Raw genomic sequence first — 19,757 nt, 5'->3', positions numbered from 1 at the left:
TCATGCAAATTCAAGACTGGAGATTTCCCCCACTTGCCAGTTGCGTTTTGTATCCATTTCTAACCATAACAGGAAGATTTTCAGAATATTTCTATGCCGAATTGACTCGAAGGTATTCTCCATAAAAGATTACGCCTAGCAAGGCAGTACATGGCAGTAACCACAAGGTGACAGTGGTGGATCGGTAAGCAGAATGGCCGCTAGCCAAGTTACACTCAAAAAAGTGGGACAAAATGCTAATTTTGGACCGAACGGGATTTTTGCCAGTGTTCCCTTCAAGTTGGCACTTTGGGGGAAGAAATGCTGAGTCATGTGGAGAGAAAGTCCCAAAGGAAGAAGAGCTGCAAACTATCCAAATGTGAACCTCGTTGCTGGATCCAATCCAGTGTCTGTCCGTGGCACAAAAGCCTCTGGACCCTACTCTAAACACAGGGGTTGTACTGCACAATCATGTCCCTAGCTAATGACAGGGGTATGTCCACACTGGCCCATCTACACACAAACACGCAAAGGGACCAGCTTGCTGCAGGACGGTCTTTATTCTACGTTTTGGGAGCAGTGCTGATATACAGAGCGAGGGAAGTCACGGGGGCAGGTCTCTCCAGCGCCTTTGACGAATGGAGAGGGGGGGGCAGGGGACCAGGGCGGGTGGTCTTCCAAAGAGCTATTCCTCGTTCAGACCTTTCTGCAAGGGAACAGAGAGAGGGAAGGATGGAGAGAGCTGGGGAAAGCGAGAATGGGGGTCCCCACCCTTTGCGAGGCTGGGGACCCCTTTGGAATTTGGAGAGGGGGTGGCGAGCGCCACCTCAAAAACGGCTTCTCCGGGAAGGGGAGCACAACCCAGAATGGCTGTCTCAGGAAGCAGAGCCAGGCAGCACCCCCTCCTGGGACGAATGAAATCCTCAGGGGAGAACAAATGAGGCGATTCCAGGTGCTTATCAATCCTCTTAATCCTCCAGCGGAAAACCCATTTGAAGAAGGAGAAGAACCAGTAACAAGGCCTGCCATGCCACGCCCCCTGCCGCTTTCTGAAATGTTCAGCGGGCACCAAGAGAAGTACTGGCGGTCGTCACGGTGCCCCAGGGCACCGGGGATGGGAAGGACCAGAGTGCGTCTGGCCTTACAGAACAGCCCCGCACCCTTTTCTCACCTTTGCCCCGATATCACGGCTCTTGGCCCTCAGCTTGTTGACCTGGGACTCTGCGATGTCGGCCCTCTCCTCGGCCTCATCCAGCTCATGCTGAACCTTCCGGAACTTGGCCAGGTTGGAGTTGGCCTGCTCCTCCTGGGGGAGAGGGAACGGAAAGCAAGGGGGTGGGGGGATGTTCAACCCAACGGGACGGGGAGGAGGGCTGGGAGAGGTACTGCTGCCGTAGGTCTTTGGGGCAGGGTGAAAGACTGCCGTCATCTTCGTAATTTTAGATGTGTGCAAGGTGAGGGAAATTCCAGGTGGATAAAATATTAGCTGGGTAATGGCAACCAACATCAGTTTGGGAAATTCCTGAGAATAGAACCTGGGAAGGCTTGGGGAAGGAAAGGACCCTCCAAACCAGAGTCCACCCTCCGAAATGGCCATCTGCTTGTAAGATCAGCTGTAATTCTGGGAGGTCACCTTATTGCCCAAAGGTGCTTCTCTGCCTTTTGTTGGGTTACCTGAACAGGATAGGATGGACATTGAGGAGAGGCCTGATCCTGGCCCTCCTTGTATCTATGGGCCAGGTTATTACATAACAAGGAGGCAGGGGAAGTGGCGGTGGTGGGACCTCTAAAGAGTAGTAGTCAAGGGGCTGGACTTGGCACATGGAAGCCTGGGTTCAGATTCAAAACCAAAGAAGTTCTTCAGATCCCACTAACTTTCTCAGGCTGGCTGAGAAAAGTGTTCTGAATGCCTTGAAAAGTGGGGCACGAACACATTTATTTCATTTATTTATATCTGATTTATTTCCCGCCCTCTCTCTGGCAACTCATAGGATGGACCCAACCGGCTTTTCCATGAATTTGGAGAAGAACTGGATACGGCTGAACTAAAATCACTAGGATCCCGCCCAGAATTAAGAAGGGGGCACGCGGCCACTCACCGCCTCCTCCGCCTGTCTCTTGTACGCCTTCACCTTCAGCTGGAGTTTATCCACCAGGTCCTGAAGGCGGACGAGGTTCTTCCGGTCTTCCTCAGTCTACAACGCGAGAGAAAGAGAACCACGAGGTGTTCAGCTGAGTTGGGCTTAAACGCCGGCTCCCAGAACGGGTTCGGCAGATGCGTCTCCCGCTGTCCTGGCTGTGAGCCCCGCCTTCGGAAGGAGAGGAGGAGAACGAGGGCCTCCAAGCTGGCCTACCTGGTAGGTGAGCTCCTTGATGCGCCGCTCACACTTGCGCATCCCCTTGACGCTCTCCGCGTTGCGCTTCTGCTCCAGCTCCAGCTCGTTCTCCAGCTCTCTCACGCGGGCCTCCAGCTTCTGCAGCTGCTTCTTGCCGCCCTTGAGGGCCAGTTGCTCGGCCTCGTCCAGGCGCATCTGCAGGTCCTTGATGGTCTGCTCCATGTTCTTCTTCATCCGCTCCAGGTGCGCGCTGGTGTCCTGCTCCTTCTTCAGCTCCTCCGCCATCATGGCCGCCTGGCGACACAGAGACACGGGGCAAGGTTCTCTCGGGGAGGGATCTCTCACCCTGAGGACAGTTGGGTTTTTTTTTTATAGAAGAAGAAGAGTTGGTCCTCATATGCCACTTTTCACTAGCTGAAGGAGCCCCGAAGCAGCTGACACCTTTCCCTTCCTTTCTCCACAACAGGCACCCTGTGAGGTGGGTGGGGCTGAGAGCTCTGAGAGAACTGCTCTGCAAGAAAGGCCCCAAGAGAACTGGCACCCTCCCAAGGTCACCCAGCTGGCTGCACGTGGAAGAGGAGTGGGGAATCAAACCCGGTACTCCAGATGAGAGGCTGCTACTCTCTTAAACACTAGACCAAGCTGTCTCTCGTGGACTTCCTTTCCTAGAGGTGGACCTCCCTGATGAAGAAGCAAACCAGTCTCTTGCCCCACTCACATCTGTGATGGCTTTCTTGGCCTTTTCTTCAGCGTTCCTGCACTCCTGGACGGCTTCCTCCACCTCCGTCTGCAACTGGGAAAGGTCGGACTCCATCTTCTTCTTCTGGCTGATGAGGCTGGTGTTCTGGATTGGGCCAAGGAGAAAGGGCCAGCATGAGCAGATAGCTCCACAAAGGCATATCCGAGGCTGTGACGCAATCCACAAAGTCTGGGACCGTTGTCCATTGCTACGGAGCCCCCCCCCCCTTACCTGAGAGTGGAGGAGCTGGACCCTTTCGCTGGCTTCAATCAACTCCTGTTCCGCCAGCTTCCGCGCCCTTTCCGTCTGCTCCACCACGGCGCGCAGCTCCTCCAGTTCTGACTGCAAGAGGTTGTTCCTCCGTTCCACAATGGCGATGTTTTCTTTCAGGTCCTCGTTGGCTCGGACGACGTCGTCCAGTTGTATCTGGGTGTCCTGGAAAGGAAGGAGGGCGCCACGGTGAAAGGGACGGATGAGGTGAGGACGGGCCGTGCTCGCTTGAGGAAGGGAGAGGAGGAGAGGGATCTGAGATCTCCTCTGCCGGGAGAGTAAGCAAGGCTTCCCAGAGCAAACTCCCTGGGCGGTACCTTGAGGTATCCCTGGAGAGTCTTGACTTGCTTCTGGGCCTCGGCAGCGATGCGGTTGGCGTGGCTGAGCTGGATCTCCATCTCGTTGAGGTCGCCCTCCATCTTCTTCTTCACCCGCAGCGCCTCGTTTCGGCTGCGGGTCTCGGCGTCCAGCGAGGTCTGGAGCGAGTCCACCATCCGCAGGTGGTTCCGCTTGGCCTGCTCCATCTCCTCGTCCTTCTCGGCCAGCTTGCGCTCGATGTCGGCCTTGATCTGGTTGAACTCCAGCTGGGCCCGGAGGATCTTGCCTTCCTCGTGCTCCAGGGAGGCCTAGAGAGAGTGAGTGGATGTGGGGGGGGGGGGGGAGAGAGTATTGGGTACAGGGAGAGAAGAAATGGGCTGTGTGAGACAACAGTTCTATGAAGGAAGACGGAAAGCAGGGCTGTCGTTTACGTCATGTGGCCAAATGGTGGCTCTCCAGATGTCTGTGGACTACGATTACCATGAGCCCCTGTCAGCTAGTACCTGTGAATACCACAATGTCCACCTGTTCTGGTGCCTGCCAAGTGTTTTTAGAAAAGTGGGGGCTGTCTGCTGGAGATTTGGCAAGGATCAGACTGAAGGTAAGACGGGGCAGCCATTTTGTGGCTGGCTCCACTTCCCACGGCAGCCATTTTGTGGGTGGCTTTGTCTTTGGCGGCAGCCATTTTGTGGCTGTGCTCCCCACTTTTCCTGCAGACCTCCAACAGGACCCAGAGGCTCAGAAAGGTTGGGAACGCCCAAATTGAGGGTTGCCGGGGGAGCTTCCTGTCTCCTCACCTCGGCCTCCTCGAGGGCCGCCTGCAGCTCCAACTTCTCAGCCTCCAGCTGTTTCCGAATCTTCTCCAGCTCATGAATGTTCTTGCCGCTGGCTCCAAGCTGCTCGGTAAGATCGGAGATCTCCTCTGCCGGGAGGAACGGGAAAAGCGAATCAACTTCCATCCACCAGAGACGGAAAGAGCACAAGGGCCCCACCGGTCTTTGCCCTCGCCCGTTCACCAGGATGGGTCGCAGCTGGGGCCCAGACAGGCGAGGGGAGTGGCTCACCTTGCAAGTTCTTGTTCTCCCTCTTGAAGGTTTCCAGATGCTCCAGCGACTCCTCGTAGGCGTTCTTCAGCTTGAAGAGCTCGGTGCTGAGCGAACGGGCCTCCTTCTGCGACGACTCAAGCTCCGTCTGGGACTCCTCAAACTTCTGCTTCCACTCGGACAGGAGCTGGGAGTGGTCAATGAACAAGTCGCTACAAAGTCCAGAGTAAAGCAGCCAGGTCCCTCCTGTCCTTGCAACTGGCTTCCCCCGCCCATCATGCCCACTTCCAGGGGGTGAAGGAGGCTCTGGGAACTCTCTGCCCAGGACCCCCCTCCCAGAAACCTGGAATCAGCCCTGCCTAGTCCCTTCTTCCCTTCCTTCCTTTGTCAAAATTCCTCTGCTTCTTGCCCCAAGAAACCTGCAACCATCCCTGCCCGGTTCCATCCTTCCTTACTTTGTCAAAGTTCCTCTGCTTCTTGTCCAGGGCAGCCGCGGCCGCATTCGAGCGCTCGACATCCACCATGAGGTCTTCAATCTCATTCTGCAGGCGGTGCTTGGTCTTCTCCAGCGAGGAGCACTTGGCGTTCACGGCCTCCACGGCCTCCTCAGCATCCTGCAGCCGCTGCGCCAGCTTCTTCCTGAGACACAAGGGGGCGACAAAGAGTTAGTCACCAAGGCCCATGTCCATGATGAGCTTGTGGGGGTTGAACAGGGCTGAAAAGCAGTCCTCCGGTGCTTTTCCTTCTGGAGATAGAAGGGGAAAGCTGTCCCACGGCTTGTTTGGTAAGAGGCAAAGATGCCCCCTGCCTTTCACTTTTCTGCCCAGGGAATGCAAAGTCACTGGGATAACGAACAACTTTTTATTGTTAAAACATATAAAAATTCGATTTGTGGAAGCTGGGAGCCCACAAAGGATTATGGGAGCAATGCTGCCCACGTTTAAACTGCTCCCCCCCCCTCTCTTATGTCAACCTTGTAGGGTTTTCAAGGCTGGAGAAATGAGAATGAATTACTGGGTGACTGGGGAAAGAAGTGAGAAGGAGAAGGTAGGTCAAAGGATGGATGAACGTGCGAGGAAAGGAAAGGAAAGGCAGGGACCCTACCAAATGGGGGAGTGGAAAAGTGAGGAAGCAACCCGGTCAGTGAACAGAGGTCTGGGGAGAAACAGGTGAATCTAGATGGGAGGAGGGACTAAGGAAGGGTCTGTCCAGCCGCTGCTTGAAGACTTACTTGGCCTCCTCTAATTCTTCGGTCCTCTGGATGGCGTCCGTCTCGTACTTGGTCCTCCACTGGGCCACCTCGGAGTTGGCCTTGGAGAGCGACCGCTGGAGCTCCGCTTTGGCCTCCGTCTCCTCCTCGTACTGCTCCCGCAGCAGGTCACAGTCGTGGCGGGCCGACTGGAGGGCATGGGCCAGGGCGTTCTTGGCCTGGGGGGAGAGAGGGAAACGTTGTCTCTCAGGGGCTTCCCTTCACCGCCTGATTCGTTTTCATCCTCTTCTCTGAACTCTGTCGATTCACCCATCCTGACCCACAGCCTCTATGTCAGCAGGTGGCCAAACTGTGGCTCTCCAGATGTCCATGGACTACAATCCCCATGAGCCCTTGGGGCTGGAGAGCCACCGTTTGGCTACATCTGGAGAGCCACCGTTTGGCTACTCCCGTTCTACATGTCCCTTGCCTTGGCTTCTTCCTCCAGTTGCCTCTTTAGATCTTCTAGTTGTTGGGTGTAAGTCAGCTTCCCTCGTGTGAGTTGGTTTATCAACGCGTCCTTTTCATCCAGCTGGCGGGACAGTTCCCCTAAGAAGAAGGACAATAATTGTCTTTGATTTGAAGTGGACAAGTCCATTTTCTTAGGGAGGGGGGAGTACCACTCCCTCTGAGACAGAGTTGTCCATGGAGTTCTTCTATGTTGGCCGCCATCTTGGAAAGGCCCTGAGAGGATTCAACTGTCTGACCTAACAGTTTAAATTCCAAGATGGCGGCACCAAAGACCTACAGATGATTTTCCAGATCATGCTGCAAAGCGGTGGCTGACAGATTTTAATTCTCAGAAGGGTTGCCGTGTTGGTCTGAAGCAGCAGAACAGAATTTGAGTCCAGTCATCCTTTTAAGACCTCAAAAAAATCTTTGTTGGTCATAAAGATACCACTGGGCTCATATTTTGTTTTTATTTATAATTTTATTTATAATTAAATGTTCACACCACCGCTCCCAGCAAGCGGGCTCGTGGCCGTCCACAATAAAATATTTTAATCTTGAATCACAAAGAAGGGCTTGGGCCACGCATCTATCTAGTTTTTGGGAAAGGTCACAGTATTAATCCATTTTTGAACTAACTGAATTCAATCGTTTTGGAAAATTAAAAAGGAGAGGCAAATGGAGGGATGGACAGACATCGGTGTGGGTGAATGAAGGTCACCAGAAGGAGGGGAAAACTGACAAGCTGGAAGAATAAAAGGACGAGTGGTTAGGGGAAAGTGGCGTCATTTCCCCGCCTGTCCCTCTGGAACGGACCATTCTCAGTTTGGAGCTTGGCCCGCTGTGTGGTGAGGTCATTGACCATCCGCTGCATCTCTTCGGACTTGGCCCGGTGCTCATTCATTTGGTCTTCAAACGTCCGGCACATCTTTTCCAGGTTGGCCTGAAATCCGACAAAGAGAAAGACTTGGTGAAAAAAAAAATTAAAATTAAAATTCCTACGGCCCCTCCCCTTCCTCCTCCAGCCTCAACCTTGGCTTTTATGAGTTGCTCCATATTGGAGGTGATGTCGTCCACTTCTAGCTTGAGCTCGCTCTTCTCCTTCTCCAGCTTCTGCTTCACCCGCTGCAGGTTGTCGATCTGCTCCCCCAGCTCCGCCACCGAGTCGGCGTGCTTCTTGCGCAGGGCCGCCGCCGTGGCCTCGTGCTGCAGCGTGGCCTCCTCCAGGTCGCGCCGCATCTTCTGGAACTCCGCTTCCCGCTTCTTGTTCATCTCGATCTGCACCGAGGTGGCCCCGCCCGCCTCCTCCAGCCGCTCGCTGATCTCCTCCAACTCCCGGGAGAGGTCCGAGCGCTGCTTCTCCACCTTGGCCCGCGCCGTGCGCTCCGCCTCCAGCTCTTCCTCCAGCTCCTCAATCCGCGCCTGCACCAAGGGGAAAGGAGCCATGCATTTAGGAAGATCTAGATCAACGTGGTGCCGATGGGCACTGTGGCAACTGCTGAGGCTTTTCCTGGCATCTGCCTAAGGATGCCAGCCTCCAGGTGGGACCTGGAGACCTCCCCCACCCCACCCGAATTACAGCTCATCTCCAGGCAACACAGATAAGTTATCTTGGAGGAAAAGGAGGCCTTATGCCCCATTGAACTCCCTCCCCTCCCTCTGCAGACTCTACCCCCAAAGTATCCAGGATTTTCCCAACCCGGAGCGGGCATCCCTACACCTGTCAGGTGTTGGCTGTGCTGTTTTTTAGAAATGTGGCTTTGGCCGCCACATTTTGTGCAGCGCTAATACTCTTGTGCAGCAAGAAAATATTTTAAAACAATGTGCTCATTTTTAAGAGTCATCCTGCTTCTGCCTGAAATGCTGATGAGTCACTGTTAGAGTTATGTGTGACCTTGCTCCCTGTCAATGGACGAGTGAGTCCACCTCCTGCGGCAGCCATTTCGTGGCAGGCTCCGCCTTCTGTGGCGGCCATTTTGTGCTTGCTCCTCGCCACCTTGGGTCAGAGTTCCAAAGGGCTCGCAGGCTGAAAAGGGTTGGGGACCCCTGCCCTAAGGCACTGAAAGAGTTTTATTCCAGAGTTTGAAAGAGGAGACCGCTGACGTCAGACTCAAAGCCCACAGGCCTCCTACCCATCTTTTACCTGTAGCTCTTTGAGCTTCTTCTGCAGCTGGATGGCCAAGGCTTGCTCATCTTCGATTCTTGCGTTCAGTGCGTTGAGTTCAAAATCTTTCCTGAGAAAGAGAAGGACCAAGGCTTTGAACCAGCGAAAGAGAGGCAGGTTGGCACCACTCATATCCTGTGTCTTGCCGGGGGAGTGGAGCATGGCCCTGACCCCTTACTTTTTCAGCTTCTCGTCCAGCTGCTGTTTGTCGTTCTCCAAGTCCATGATGCTCTCTTGCGTCAGCTTCAAGTCGCCTTCCAGCTTCCTCTTTGCCCGTTCCAGGTCCATCCGTATCTTCTTCTCTTGCTCCAGGGAGCCCTCCAGCTGCGGAGCCAAGAACGGTGGTCAAGAACTGGTTGCTCCCAAGAGCAACTAGGGTCTTCCACCTCCAGAGACAAGATTCTTCTTCCTCCTCCAATCCCATTGCTAAGATGGCTGCACTCACATCATCGACCTGTTGCTCCAGCTTGACCTTGGCTTTCGTCAAGGTGTTGACCTTGTCCTCCTCTGCCTGAAGGTCATCCAGGGCCTGTTGGTGGGCCTCCTGAAGGGCCTTCTTTTCCTTGGTGAGCTTGACAATGATCTCATCCAGGCCGGCCATTTCCTCTGTGAGGTTCTTAACCTGCGGGCATATTAGAATTTTGCAGGATTAGCTAGCTGAAGCAAGCAAAAGTCAGGGTGGGCAATATGTATTTGCTTATTTTTATTTTAGGGGGATCTGGGGATCTGTCAGAATTCCAGCTCATCTTTAAACTACAGAGATCAATTCCCCTGGATAAAACAGATGTTTTGGAAGGTGAACTCTTGGAGGTTCTCCCCAAACATTCATTTCTGGAATTCCAAGGGCAATCTACCAACCAAGCCCCCCCCCCCCAATCCAATTCATGTCAACAAAGCCCCTTGGGTGACACAGAGGAGACAATTTGGGGCTCAACACCAAATGGCCCCTTCCTTCCTCCAGCCTCACCTTGTTCTCCGTCGCGTGCTTCTCTTTCTCCACCTTGGCAAGGGTCAATTCCAAGTCATCAATGTCCTTCTTCAGCTCTGAACACTCGTCCTCCAGCTTCCGCTTCTTGGCTGTAAGCTCGGCGTTCATCTCCTCCTCGTCCTCCAGACGCTCGGTCTGTTCCTTCACCTTGGCCTCCAGCTGGATCTTGTTCTTGATCAGCTGGTCGCAGCGTTCTTCGGCATCTGCAAGATTGTCTTGCTCCTACAGAACCAAGAGGAAAGAGAGATTCTTGTGCAAGAGTCTCTTGTCAACCAAGAATGACTCGCTTTTGGTTTCTTATTTCTCACATTTTTGGGGGTGCCCACAAGGGAGCTCTGTATGAGCTAACTATGATAGTTTGCATGCATGGAGCTCTAAGAACGCTCCATAACTCACCGCCTGGACTTGCAGCTGAAGGTCGTTCTTCTCCTGCAGCAGAGAGACCATCTTCTCCTCCAGCTCCTTGCGACGGCCCTCCGTCTTCTCCAGAGCTTCTTTCAGCCTCGCCAATTCTTCCTTGAGGGCCAACAACTCCTTCTCGGTCTCCGCACTTTTCAGCAGCGGCTTGATCTTGAAGAACAGCCTCATCCACGGCCAGTTCTTCACGACCATGAAAGCCCGGATGTTGTACTGGATCACCAGCAGGGATTCCCTGGACAGGGGGAGGGGAGGAGGGAGTTTGGAATCAAAAGTGATCCTGCAAGAACTCCAAAATGCCACCCAAAGGAGTGGAAGACGACATGTCCTTGAGCCGGCATTGCATTTTGCAAGGAAGTAGCTTGCTCACAGAAGTCGGTAAACGCAAGGCCAAGAACATATGATTACTATGGGAAGCTGCCTCAATGTAAGTCAGGCTATTGGTCCATCAGGGTCTCTGTTGTCTACACAGCAGTGATTCTCCAGGAATTCAGGTTTTTCATCTCACTTTTTACCTGATACTTTAACTGGAAATGTCGGGGATCGAACCTGGGACCTTCTGCCTGCCAAAAAAATACTCTGCCTCTGAGCCACAGCCCCTCCCTCCCCATGTTTCTGCTCAGTTGCTCAAGCAAAGAAGTCCAAGTGGGATGCAAAGTTCAGCACCATGACCATCTCGGTTTCCAACTCTTAAACCGGACTACACATGAGCATCCCCTGACGTCTGTCTCCTCCTCCCCTCCCGTCATTATACCTGCGAAGAGCCGTGAACCTTCCCAGAGAGCACTTACTTCCGTTCCATGATCTTCCTGAACTCTATCCTAGAGAGGACACCGCGGGACTGGGCTTGGATGCGGGTGATGATGCGGGACAGACGTTCGTCCCTCATTTCTTCTAGCAGGCCCAGAAGACCAGCCTTGAAGAAAACCTGGAGAGAAAGAGAGGCGAGGAGATTCAGGATTACATTATCATCATGGGACAAGAGCCAAGGGGTAAGGCAAACCTCGCCAACCTTTTTCCAGCCTGCGAGAACCTTTGCGATTCTGACCCAGGGAGATTGGAACAAAAATAACTATTACAAAATGGCTGCTGGAGGAGGAGGAGCCAGCTACAAAATGGCCGCTGCAGCTTACCTTTAGTCACACAGTGAAGATTGCGGCCATTGCTGCTAATCACATGTATGATGGCCAATCAGAAGCCCAGCTGGGCAAAAGTGCCCCCTTTCGAGTAAGGGGACCCCTGAGATACGGGATAAGAGGCAAGCCAGGAGAGCACTTTTCCTGCACAGCACCCCCCTCACCTTGGTGTGCCCAAATTTGTACTGATTGTGATCGATGTCCAAGGAGCCCAACAGCTTCTCCGCTCCCTTCCGGCTGTCGATGAACTGACCCTCTGGGATGGCGGCCGGATTCAGGATGCGATATCTGGGGGAAAGGTAGGTGAAAAGACCTCTGTAAGCTCCCCCTTTCTGCTTCCAACAAAACCCGGAGTCCTCCAAAATCGCACTGCCCAAGAAGTGAATTTTAGGGAAAACGGAGAGTCTTGACCATCTCAGCTCACTTCCGTTCTTTAGAGAAAAGAACACCCCAAAGCAGGGGTAGTCAACCTGTGGTCCTCCAGATGTCCATGGACTACAATTCCCATGAGCCCCTGCCAGCAAACGCTGGCAGGGGCTCATGGGAATTGTAGTCCATGGACATCTGGAGGACCACAGGTTGACTATCCCTGCCCCAAAGCATCTAGACTTCATGGAAGTGAAAATAAGTCTGGGAAAACGTGTGGGCCAGTCTTAGAAATCTGAGCATGAACGGCTAGACGGATGGGCTGCATGGACAAACGAATCCAAAGCAAATCTATGCCTATCTAGGGCGCAACCGAATTGATTTAATTTTGAGCAGAGTAAATGTCAAAATCAGAAGCATACAGAGCCGGAAGAGAGCACCGAGGGCCATCCGGTCCAGCTCTGCTACCTTCTCGGGGACTTAAAAACCACACCCTCCTGACAGGCGCTCAGCCAATCTCCTCCTAAAATCTTCCAGCGAAGGAGACCCCACCACCCTCCGAGGCAGCATATTCCGTCTACGAACAGCCCTCACCACCCGAAAATGCTTTCTAATGTGAATGAATAAATAAATAATATTTAAGTGGAAACTTCTTTCTCATGATTGCTCCTGGACCTCGTCTCTGAAGCTGCAGAAAACAAGTTGGCCCCCTCTTCAGCATGTCCGCCTTTAACAGAATGCTTTGCAGTTGGGGCCGGCTTCCTTCCAGATGTTGCCCCGTAATAAGTGCTGTTCAGACATCTTCAGACCCCTCCTCACGACATCTCCCTTTGAAGGATGAGCCCACCTTTGCCTGAAGTCCCCGTAGAGGATCCGGTTGGGGAACCCCTTCCGGCAAATCCTGATCCCCTCCAAGACGCCGTTACAGCGCAGCTGGTGCATGACCAGAGAATTGTCTATCACCCCTGAGAGAGAAGGAGAAGCAGAAGAAGAGGGTGTGAAAGGAAGAGACAGGCTGTTATCGCACAGGTGTTCCCTGGGAAGAATCTGCTATAAGCAAGGGCAATCCTGCCTAAGGCAGTAACAGGTGTGTGTGGTTCTCTCACCTGGAGACTTTGTCTCATTGGGGATGATGCACCTCACAAAGTGGGGGTGGGTGGAGCGCAGGTTGGTCATCAGCTTGTTGAGGTTCTCCTGGAGGGAGGAAAGAAAAGCGGGCAGGAATAAGGACAGATGGAGTGGACGGAGAGCGTCCAGGGAGAACGGCGTACGTGGACAGGAGAAGGGTGGAGCGGTGGATCGAACTGACAGTCCGGAAAGGAGGAAGAAAGAGAGAAAGAATGTTTGAGGGCACGAGAAAGGGAAAGGCCATGGAGATAGGCCAGGGGACCTTCAGGGTCATCTAAGTCCAACCCCTTGCGGAATGCAGGAAATTCACAACTACGAAATGCAAGAAATTCACAAATTGCAGAATGCAGGAATTTCACAAATTTTGTGTACCTTCTCAGAAGGCCAAAAGTGCTCAGGATCTCAGGAAGAGGTTTTTTTCTCAGCCTTCCTTCCGGAGTGCCTTCAAGCTGGCAAAGGGAGAGACGGACCCCACTCCCACCCTCTTCAGCATCAACTGTGGCCCCTGCTGGTATCTCCCTTGGGCCCTTACCCTGTGCAAAGCGGAGACCGTCTGGAACGAGGACCCTTTCTTCTTCGTCCCCTTGCCCTTGCCGCTCTCCATGGCTAGAGAGAAAGAGAGAGAAAAGAGAAAAGTGAGAGGAGGTGATTGCATGGCATGTCCCTCCCAAGATCTCTGGCGGGCCCTAAACAGTTCCCTCACCCCCCATTTGCCTTCGCAGAATGCCCAGTGAAAGAAAGTTAAGCTGCAAGAGAATGACTGTCCAAGATCAACAAGGGGCCCAGTGGAGATTGGAACTCAGAGCTGCCAGGATCTAGATGTCCCAGGAGAGCTTGATTGGACGCTTAGCAGGGTCAGCCCCGGCTAGTACACGGAAGGGAGACCACAGCAATTTGCCCAGTTCGTATGTTCCTCTCCCCTGCTCATGGACAGGACAGGGCAAGTTTCAAGGCTAGGATGCCATGCACGAAGCCCGCCCCTTCCTCTCTTACGCGCATCAGCTCCCGCGTAGTTGGCAAAAAGGGCTGCCAAGAGTTTGAGGGCGGACTTCTGGTAGAGCCCCACCACCGTCTCGTTGAGGGGGTCCTTGTTCTTCTGCAGCCAGCCTATGATGTTGTAGTCAACGGTGCCGGCGTAGTGGCCGAGGGCGAAGTGAGCTTCCGGTTTGCCCTTGATGTTCCGGGGCTTCCCGAAGTTGGCCGACTTCCCCAGGTGGTTGTCGTACAGTTTGGCCTTGAAGGTCATGTCCGTGGCTTTGGGGAACATGCACTCCTCCTCCAGGATGGACATGATGCCCATTGGCTGTGAAAGAGGCGGAAACGTCACTGACCGTCGGTGAAGATTTGTCAAATTTGTTGTTGGCGGAGGCCGTCCTGGGCAGGTTGAGGGAGAGGCAGGCTGACAAGTCATGGTTACAGTTCGTGCAGGGGTCTCCAAAATTTTTGACTCCTGATTTGGTGGTGGCCTCAACCACAAAATAGCCACCACAGGAAGTAAAGCCAACCATAAAATGGCTACCGCAAGAGGCATGTCAATTACAAAATGGCTGCCAGAGTAGGTGGAGCTAACCACAAAATAGCGCACAGAGGAGGCAGGTTAACCACTAACAAAGAGGATGCTCAAGCGCAGGGGACATTAGGCATACTTTTCACCAAAACAAAAGAGAAATGAGCTGCTCATGACTTGGGGAGAGGGGAGGTCAGGTACCTTCTCGATGAGGTCGATGCAGGCCTGGAGGTCCATGCCGAAGTCGATGAACTCCCACTCGATGCCCTCCTTCTTGTACTCCTCCTGCTCCAGCACGAACATGTGGTGGTTGAAGAACTGCTGCAGCTTCTCGTTGGTGAAGTTGATGCAGAGCTGCTCAAAGCTGTTATACTAGAGGGAGAGGAAGGAAGCCCAAGGCCAGAGTTGAGGCAGGGAGTCTTGGCAGCGCTCCCAGGGAGCATTTCTTACAGGGCCCAGACTAGCCTGATCTCATCAGATCTCGGAAAGAAAGTCCGGGGCTGCTACGCAGAGGCAGGGTGTGCCAACTGTTTTCCCAGCAAGGAGCCTAGACCAGAAGCCAGCCTCCTCCCAACGGGTTCCCTTTCTGACACAGACCCTCTTCCAGAGGTCAGCGTTCCAGGCAACAGAACCCCATCCTAAGGGTCTAGCTCAGGGGTCTCCAGCCTTATGAACCTGGGGGGCAATTTGGGTATTCTGACACATTTCTGGGTGCAGCCACAAAATGGCTGCCTGCCGCAGGAGATGAGGCCAGCCACAAAATGGCTGCCACAGGAGATGAAACCAGCCACAAAATGGCTGCCGTAGAAGATGTATCCAGCCACAAAATGGCTGCCACAGCTTACCTTCAGTCAAACTGTGAAGATATTTGTACTGTGTTGGCAGCGATACTTTTAAAAAAATCTGCACTGTTGATCAAATCTCCGGTAGCCAGTTAGAAACCTTGCTACCGGATTCTGCCCTCTTTCTAAAAACCGTGGGCAGGTGCCAGGAATGATGCTGATGGAAACCGTTAGAGACCCCTGCTCAAGGTCATCCTAACTTTCAAGGAGAAAGCCAATACTCCCTTTACAAAGCTGTTGTTTCAGAAGGGGGAGGGGGTGGTGGCTCACATCGAAGATCTCGAAACCAGCGATGTCGAGCACCCCGATAAAATACTGCCGAGGCAGCTTGGTTTCCAGGGTGGAGTTGATCCTGACAACCATCCAAGCGAACATTTTCTCATACACGGACTTGGCCAGAGCGCCAGTAGCGTAGGACACCTGTTTGGAGAAGGGAAGAGTTGGAGATGAGCCGAAGGGGGAAAAGGTGTCCTTAAAATCGGAAGAATCAGATTTCGGGCTTGAATATGAACATCTGTGAATCTCAGCATTCAGCTGAAGCTCGAATCCCCTAAACCCGAGGAGAAGACGAAGGACCCTGTCCCCCTAGAGAGCTCACCTGTTGGACATTTTGCCCTTTGGTGACGTACTCGTTGCCCACTTTGACCCTTGGGTGACAGAGGCCCTTGAGCAAGTCTGCGGAGTTTAGCCCCATCAGGTACGCTGACTTGTCCGCTTCTGTAAACACAGAGAAGAGTGGCAAAGTGAAACCAGGCCTGGGCCGGGGAGACAAGGAGAACAAGCAGGGAAGGATCCAGAGAAGAGGCATCAAGGCAATCAGGATTCAAAAGGCAGATTCTGAAAAAGGATGCCAGAGATACCTGGCCACCATGCCTAAAATTACCACTTCTAGTGTATTTCTGCACTTCTTGTAGATACTTTGGGTTACACAAGCGACTACCCAGAGAATTTTAGACACCGGGCAGATGTATATTATAAACAGACACACAGGCCTTGGGAAGAGGCTCGGACGTCTCTTTTTGGCTGTGTGCATGGCCTCTAATCTGGAGAACTGGGTTCGATTCTCCACTTCTCCACATGCAGCCAAGCAGGGTGACCTTGGGCTAGTCACAGCTCTCTCAGGGCTCTCTCATCCTGGCCTCCCTCACAGGCTGTCTGTGGTGGGGAGAGGAAGGGGAGGCAATTATAAGCCGCTTTGAGACACCTTTGGGTAGGGAAAAGCGGGGGACAAAATAACAGCTGTTCTTCTTCCGCCTCTCCTCTAAAAGTCGCCTTCCCCACCCCAGGATCCTTCATTTCTCCACCCAGTGCTCAAAAAGCTGCAGAGAGATCACAGCTCCTGGGGAGCCTCCCAATGCTCCATGTTTGCACCTTCGGTGCCGTCGGGCTCCGCCTGCTCTTCGCGCTGCTTCTGTTTGAATTTCATATTCCCGTAGTGCATGATGGCCCCCGTCAACTTGTAGATGGAGTTTTTCTCCTCCTGCGTGAAGCCCAAGACGTCGAAGGCACTCTGCGCTCGAAGAAAAGAAAGGGAAACATTCAGCGCTTTCTTCGCGGTCCAAACAGCAATGAAATGTTGGTGCCTCTTGAGGGGCATGATCCTGCAGTCGAATCCCCCTAATTTCACCCAGGGGAGACCCTGTCAGATCTCAGCGGCCAAGCAGGGCCAACCCCGTCAAGTATTTGGATGGGAGACCTCCAAGGAGTTGGGTGCCAGTCCCTCCAAGGGGCATTAGAGGTCATGCTGTGGAGGCAGGCCACGGAAGAACACCTCCAAATATCCCTGGCCTGGTTGCCAGATAATCGGATCTGCTGGCCACACGCTGCACACGTCACGCGATAAATAAATAACTAGCAACAGAGTCGGATTCCTCTCGTGACTGTGCTGGGCAGTCTAATCTCATGATTCCACAGGGGCCGTCCCTGCAGATGCACAAAATCCTGCTTCAGCCTCCTAAGAGACCGGAGGGAGTAACTGCCCAGGGCCCATTCTGCACACGTGAGATAATGCACTTTCAATGCACTTTCCAAGTGGATTTTCCTGTTCTGCACAGAAAAAATCCAGCCGCAAAAGCATGCTGAAAGTGCATTATCCAGCCTGTGCGGAACGGGCCCAGGACTTCACCCGCTACTCACGTCAGTTGCTAACAGTTCCTCGGCGTCGTCGATAGAGGGCACGGTGGTCTCTCCTTGGGAGATGAAGGAGTAGTCGTACGGGTTGTTGGTCACCAGCATCATGTCTAGAGAGAGGAAGTGAGATGGGTTAGCCAGGCGGGAGCTAAGCCCAAAACAAGAGCATCCTTTCCAAAGGACTATGCAGATCACAAGAGCCAGCAGTTGCCCGGCAGGTCTTATGGGCTGTGAAATCAGCCCCAATCCTGTTGGAAGGAAGGCCCTGCCACCTATAAGACTGGGGAAGGAAAACCCGAGTGGGCCAAGATGGGAATCTCTCCATGCCAAAGTGCAGAGATCCCCATCTCTCTGCGTCCTACGGCTGAAGAGGCCAGCCACGGTTAACAGCAAAACGGCACGGAATAAAACTACCAGGCCACGGCCACACAGAAAAGAAAACCCACAACAACCAGTTGGCTCCAGCCGTGAAAACCTCCGAAAATTCCTCAGTGCTAAAGTCAACTCCACAGACCAGAAAGAGGCCAGCCTGGAGGAACAAGTCTTCCCAGGAGCCCAGCTGCCCAAAATGGGATCTTGAAAAATGAAAAGAACTTTATGTGCTTTGCCTTGTCCAGACAGCTGATCCATTCAGCACACCTGGAGTTTCCTTGAGGGACCATCTCAAGGGAGCAACTGTGGTCTGTCAGGTGGACTAGTCCTCAGATTCTTGGGGAGATGTGGCTGTTCCGACATGGGGATCCTTCTCCTCAACCCTCAAGGGCAGGGGTAGTCAAACTGCGGCCCTCCAGATGTCCATGGACTACAATTCCCAGGAGCCCCCTGCCAGCATTTGCTGGCAGGGGGCTCCTGGGAATTGTAGTCCATGGACATCTGGAGGGCCGCAGTTTGACTACCCCTGCTCAAGGGAATGGCTCGTGGGCCAACTGGGGTAACCCCTCCTTGTGCAGAGGCCCTCATGAGAAGCCCTCTGACCAGCCAAGAGGTAATCTCCTTAGGATATCAAGAGGGGAGGGCTGTAGCTGCTCAGCCAACTAGGGCGGATTTCTCTTAGCTCAAAGCCCGTCAATGGAAGATCTCCCACCAGAAACGCTCACCTAGAAGTTCCGGCTTCTTGTTGGACAAGATCTGGTAGAAGATGTGGTAATTCCGCTCCGATTTGAGCTGGAAGATGACTCGAGACTTCTCAAGAAGGTCTAAAAAAACGGAAGGGATGGGAGAAGTGTGAGGGAACGAGCACAATCAACCCCAGAGGGTTTTTCTTAAAAAGCACAAGGAAGGTCAAAGCTAAGAAAGCAACATCTCATCGGACACGTACAAGTTTCTATGTCTGCCGAAGCCAGTTTTCCCGTGGCCCCGAAATGGATGCGGATGAATTTACCCTGAGAGGGAAAGGAGAAGGGGGGGGGGGAGAAAAATGCATATCAGAATCCAGAAAAGGACACAGATAATCAGGTACTGTGATACCAGCACTCCCTACAAAATGACACTCACAAATCGGGAGGAGTTGTCATTCCGCAAGGTCTTGGCGTTGCCGAAGGCCTCCAGCGCAGGGTTGGCCTGGATGATTTGATCTTCCAGCGTCCCCTGAGGGTGGGACGAAAGAGTTGGCTCAGAGGAGGTGAACAACGGGGGAAGGATCCCCCATGGCAGTTATTCCCTTCCCTTTAAGCAAGACTCAATGTTTCCCCTGCCCAGAGGGAGCTTTCCAAGTCCTGAACAGCCACAGTGGGGACGAGTACTGTACAACGTGTTGCCTGACACTCCGGTCGATGCACTTACCTTGCCAGTCGGGGCCTGCTCTTTTTTGCTCCGGTCGCCGATGGCGGCAATCACCGCAAAATACTGGATGACCCGCTTGGTGTTCACCGTCTTCCCGGCACCGGATTCTCCGCTGTGGAGAGAAGAGGCTGGCGGTGGTACCACGAAGTCTGCCTCACGGACTCCGTTAAATTCAGGAAGGGATGTGGGAGGAAGAGTTGTGTGGTTTCTGCCCGGCAAACAACTGCGCAAACTTTACTGGCCCATGAGATCTCTTGACCTGCTTGCAAATTCAGACCTCTCACTGTCAAGTCACAGATGGATTACGGTGAGACTTGAAAGCAAGTCTTTCAAGCAAGGGCCAAGGAGAGGAGGATGACCCTACACTCCCTTGGGGGTCTCCCATTCAAATGCTAACCAGAGCTGACCCTGCTAAGTTTCCAAGACCCGATGAGACCAGGCTCCTGTGGGCCGTTCAGGGCAAGTGACCCAGACCAGAGAAACAACCCTCCTGGTTGCCTGGCATTGGCCCTCACTCGCCATAGGTGACCAGGTAACTGGCTGATGAGGGGCCTGCATGGATTCTGGCCACCCGTCAGAAGGCGGAAGCAAGAGAAGCATAGAATGGAAAGGAGGAAAGATGGAGTGGTGGACCGGGATGGGGGTGGATCATCACAGAAACAAGGTCTGGATTCCCTAGGCTGGTGGAGTGACAGGGAAGAGACAGGCTTTCGGTAGGGGGGATGGCACTTACGTGATCAGGATGGACTGGTTCTCCCGATCTGAAGAGAGAAGGAGAAACGGGTCAGAGGAATAAGAACATGAGAGAGACAGCACTGAAGGGAGGGATGAGGGAAGGAAGGATCAGGGAGAGGGAAGGAAGAAAGGATCTGGGAGAGAAGGAAGGAAGGCTCAAGGAGAGAAGGAAGGAAGG

At 53.3% G+C, this 19,757-nt stretch overlaps 1 protein-coding gene across 1 annotated transcript in view; it reads right to left on the bottom strand.

Moving 5' to 3' along the window:
- Nucleotides 1-520: 520 nt before the first annotated feature.
- LOC143826419 (myosin-7) overlaps nucleotides 521-19,757 on the bottom strand; it is a 29,628-nt gene continuing 10,391 nt past the window's right edge. Inside the window, exons 7-41 of the mRNA XM_077315210.1 lie at nucleotides 19,578-19,605; nucleotides 18,845-18,956; nucleotides 18,557-18,649; nucleotides 18,381-18,444; nucleotides 18,160-18,258; nucleotides 17,069-17,172; nucleotides 16,304-16,442; nucleotides 15,531-15,649; nucleotides 15,203-15,352; nucleotides 14,292-14,462; nucleotides 13,577-13,886; nucleotides 13,116-13,189; nucleotides 12,562-12,649; nucleotides 12,303-12,420; nucleotides 11,254-11,377; nucleotides 10,745-10,881; nucleotides 9,933-10,188; nucleotides 9,516-9,758; nucleotides 8,994-9,170; nucleotides 8,727-8,872; nucleotides 8,528-8,618; nucleotides 7,417-7,806; nucleotides 7,201-7,327; nucleotides 6,365-6,483; nucleotides 5,917-6,113; nucleotides 5,141-5,324; nucleotides 4,707-4,872; nucleotides 4,440-4,564; nucleotides 3,642-3,950; nucleotides 3,286-3,489; nucleotides 3,034-3,159; nucleotides 2,334-2,609; nucleotides 2,079-2,174; nucleotides 1,151-1,285; nucleotides 521-685 (exon numbers count right to left, since the gene is read on the bottom strand). Coding sequence (XP_077171325.1) covers nucleotides 665-685; nucleotides 1,151-1,285; nucleotides 2,079-2,174; nucleotides 2,334-2,609; nucleotides 3,034-3,159; nucleotides 3,286-3,489; nucleotides 3,642-3,950; nucleotides 4,440-4,564; nucleotides 4,707-4,872; nucleotides 5,141-5,324; nucleotides 5,917-6,113; nucleotides 6,365-6,483; nucleotides 7,201-7,327; nucleotides 7,417-7,806; nucleotides 8,528-8,618; nucleotides 8,727-8,872; nucleotides 8,994-9,170; nucleotides 9,516-9,758; nucleotides 9,933-10,188; nucleotides 10,745-10,881; nucleotides 11,254-11,377; nucleotides 12,303-12,420; nucleotides 12,562-12,649; nucleotides 13,116-13,189; nucleotides 13,577-13,886; nucleotides 14,292-14,462; nucleotides 15,203-15,352; nucleotides 15,531-15,649; nucleotides 16,304-16,442; nucleotides 17,069-17,172; nucleotides 18,160-18,258; nucleotides 18,381-18,444; nucleotides 18,557-18,649; nucleotides 18,845-18,956; nucleotides 19,578-19,605 — 5,318 coding nt within the window. The 3' untranslated portion in view covers nucleotides 521-664. The remainder of the gene's footprint in view (nucleotides 686-1,150; nucleotides 1,286-2,078; nucleotides 2,175-2,333; nucleotides 2,610-3,033; nucleotides 3,160-3,285; nucleotides 3,490-3,641; nucleotides 3,951-4,439; nucleotides 4,565-4,706; nucleotides 4,873-5,140; nucleotides 5,325-5,916; nucleotides 6,114-6,364; nucleotides 6,484-7,200; nucleotides 7,328-7,416; nucleotides 7,807-8,527; nucleotides 8,619-8,726; nucleotides 8,873-8,993; nucleotides 9,171-9,515; nucleotides 9,759-9,932; nucleotides 10,189-10,744; nucleotides 10,882-11,253; nucleotides 11,378-12,302; nucleotides 12,421-12,561; nucleotides 12,650-13,115; nucleotides 13,190-13,576; nucleotides 13,887-14,291; nucleotides 14,463-15,202; nucleotides 15,353-15,530; nucleotides 15,650-16,303; nucleotides 16,443-17,068; nucleotides 17,173-18,159; nucleotides 18,259-18,380; nucleotides 18,445-18,556; nucleotides 18,650-18,844; nucleotides 18,957-19,577; nucleotides 19,606-19,757) is intronic.

Source organism: Paroedura picta, chromosome 16, assembly GCF_049243985.1.
Source record: "Paroedura picta isolate Pp20150507F chromosome 16, Ppicta_v3.0, whole genome shotgun sequence".
NCBI lineage: Eukaryota > Metazoa > Chordata > Lepidosauria > Squamata > Gekkonidae > Paroedura > Paroedura picta.
Note: the sequence above shows the minus strand (reverse complement) of the source record. Positions and strands in the feature narration are given on the sequence as shown.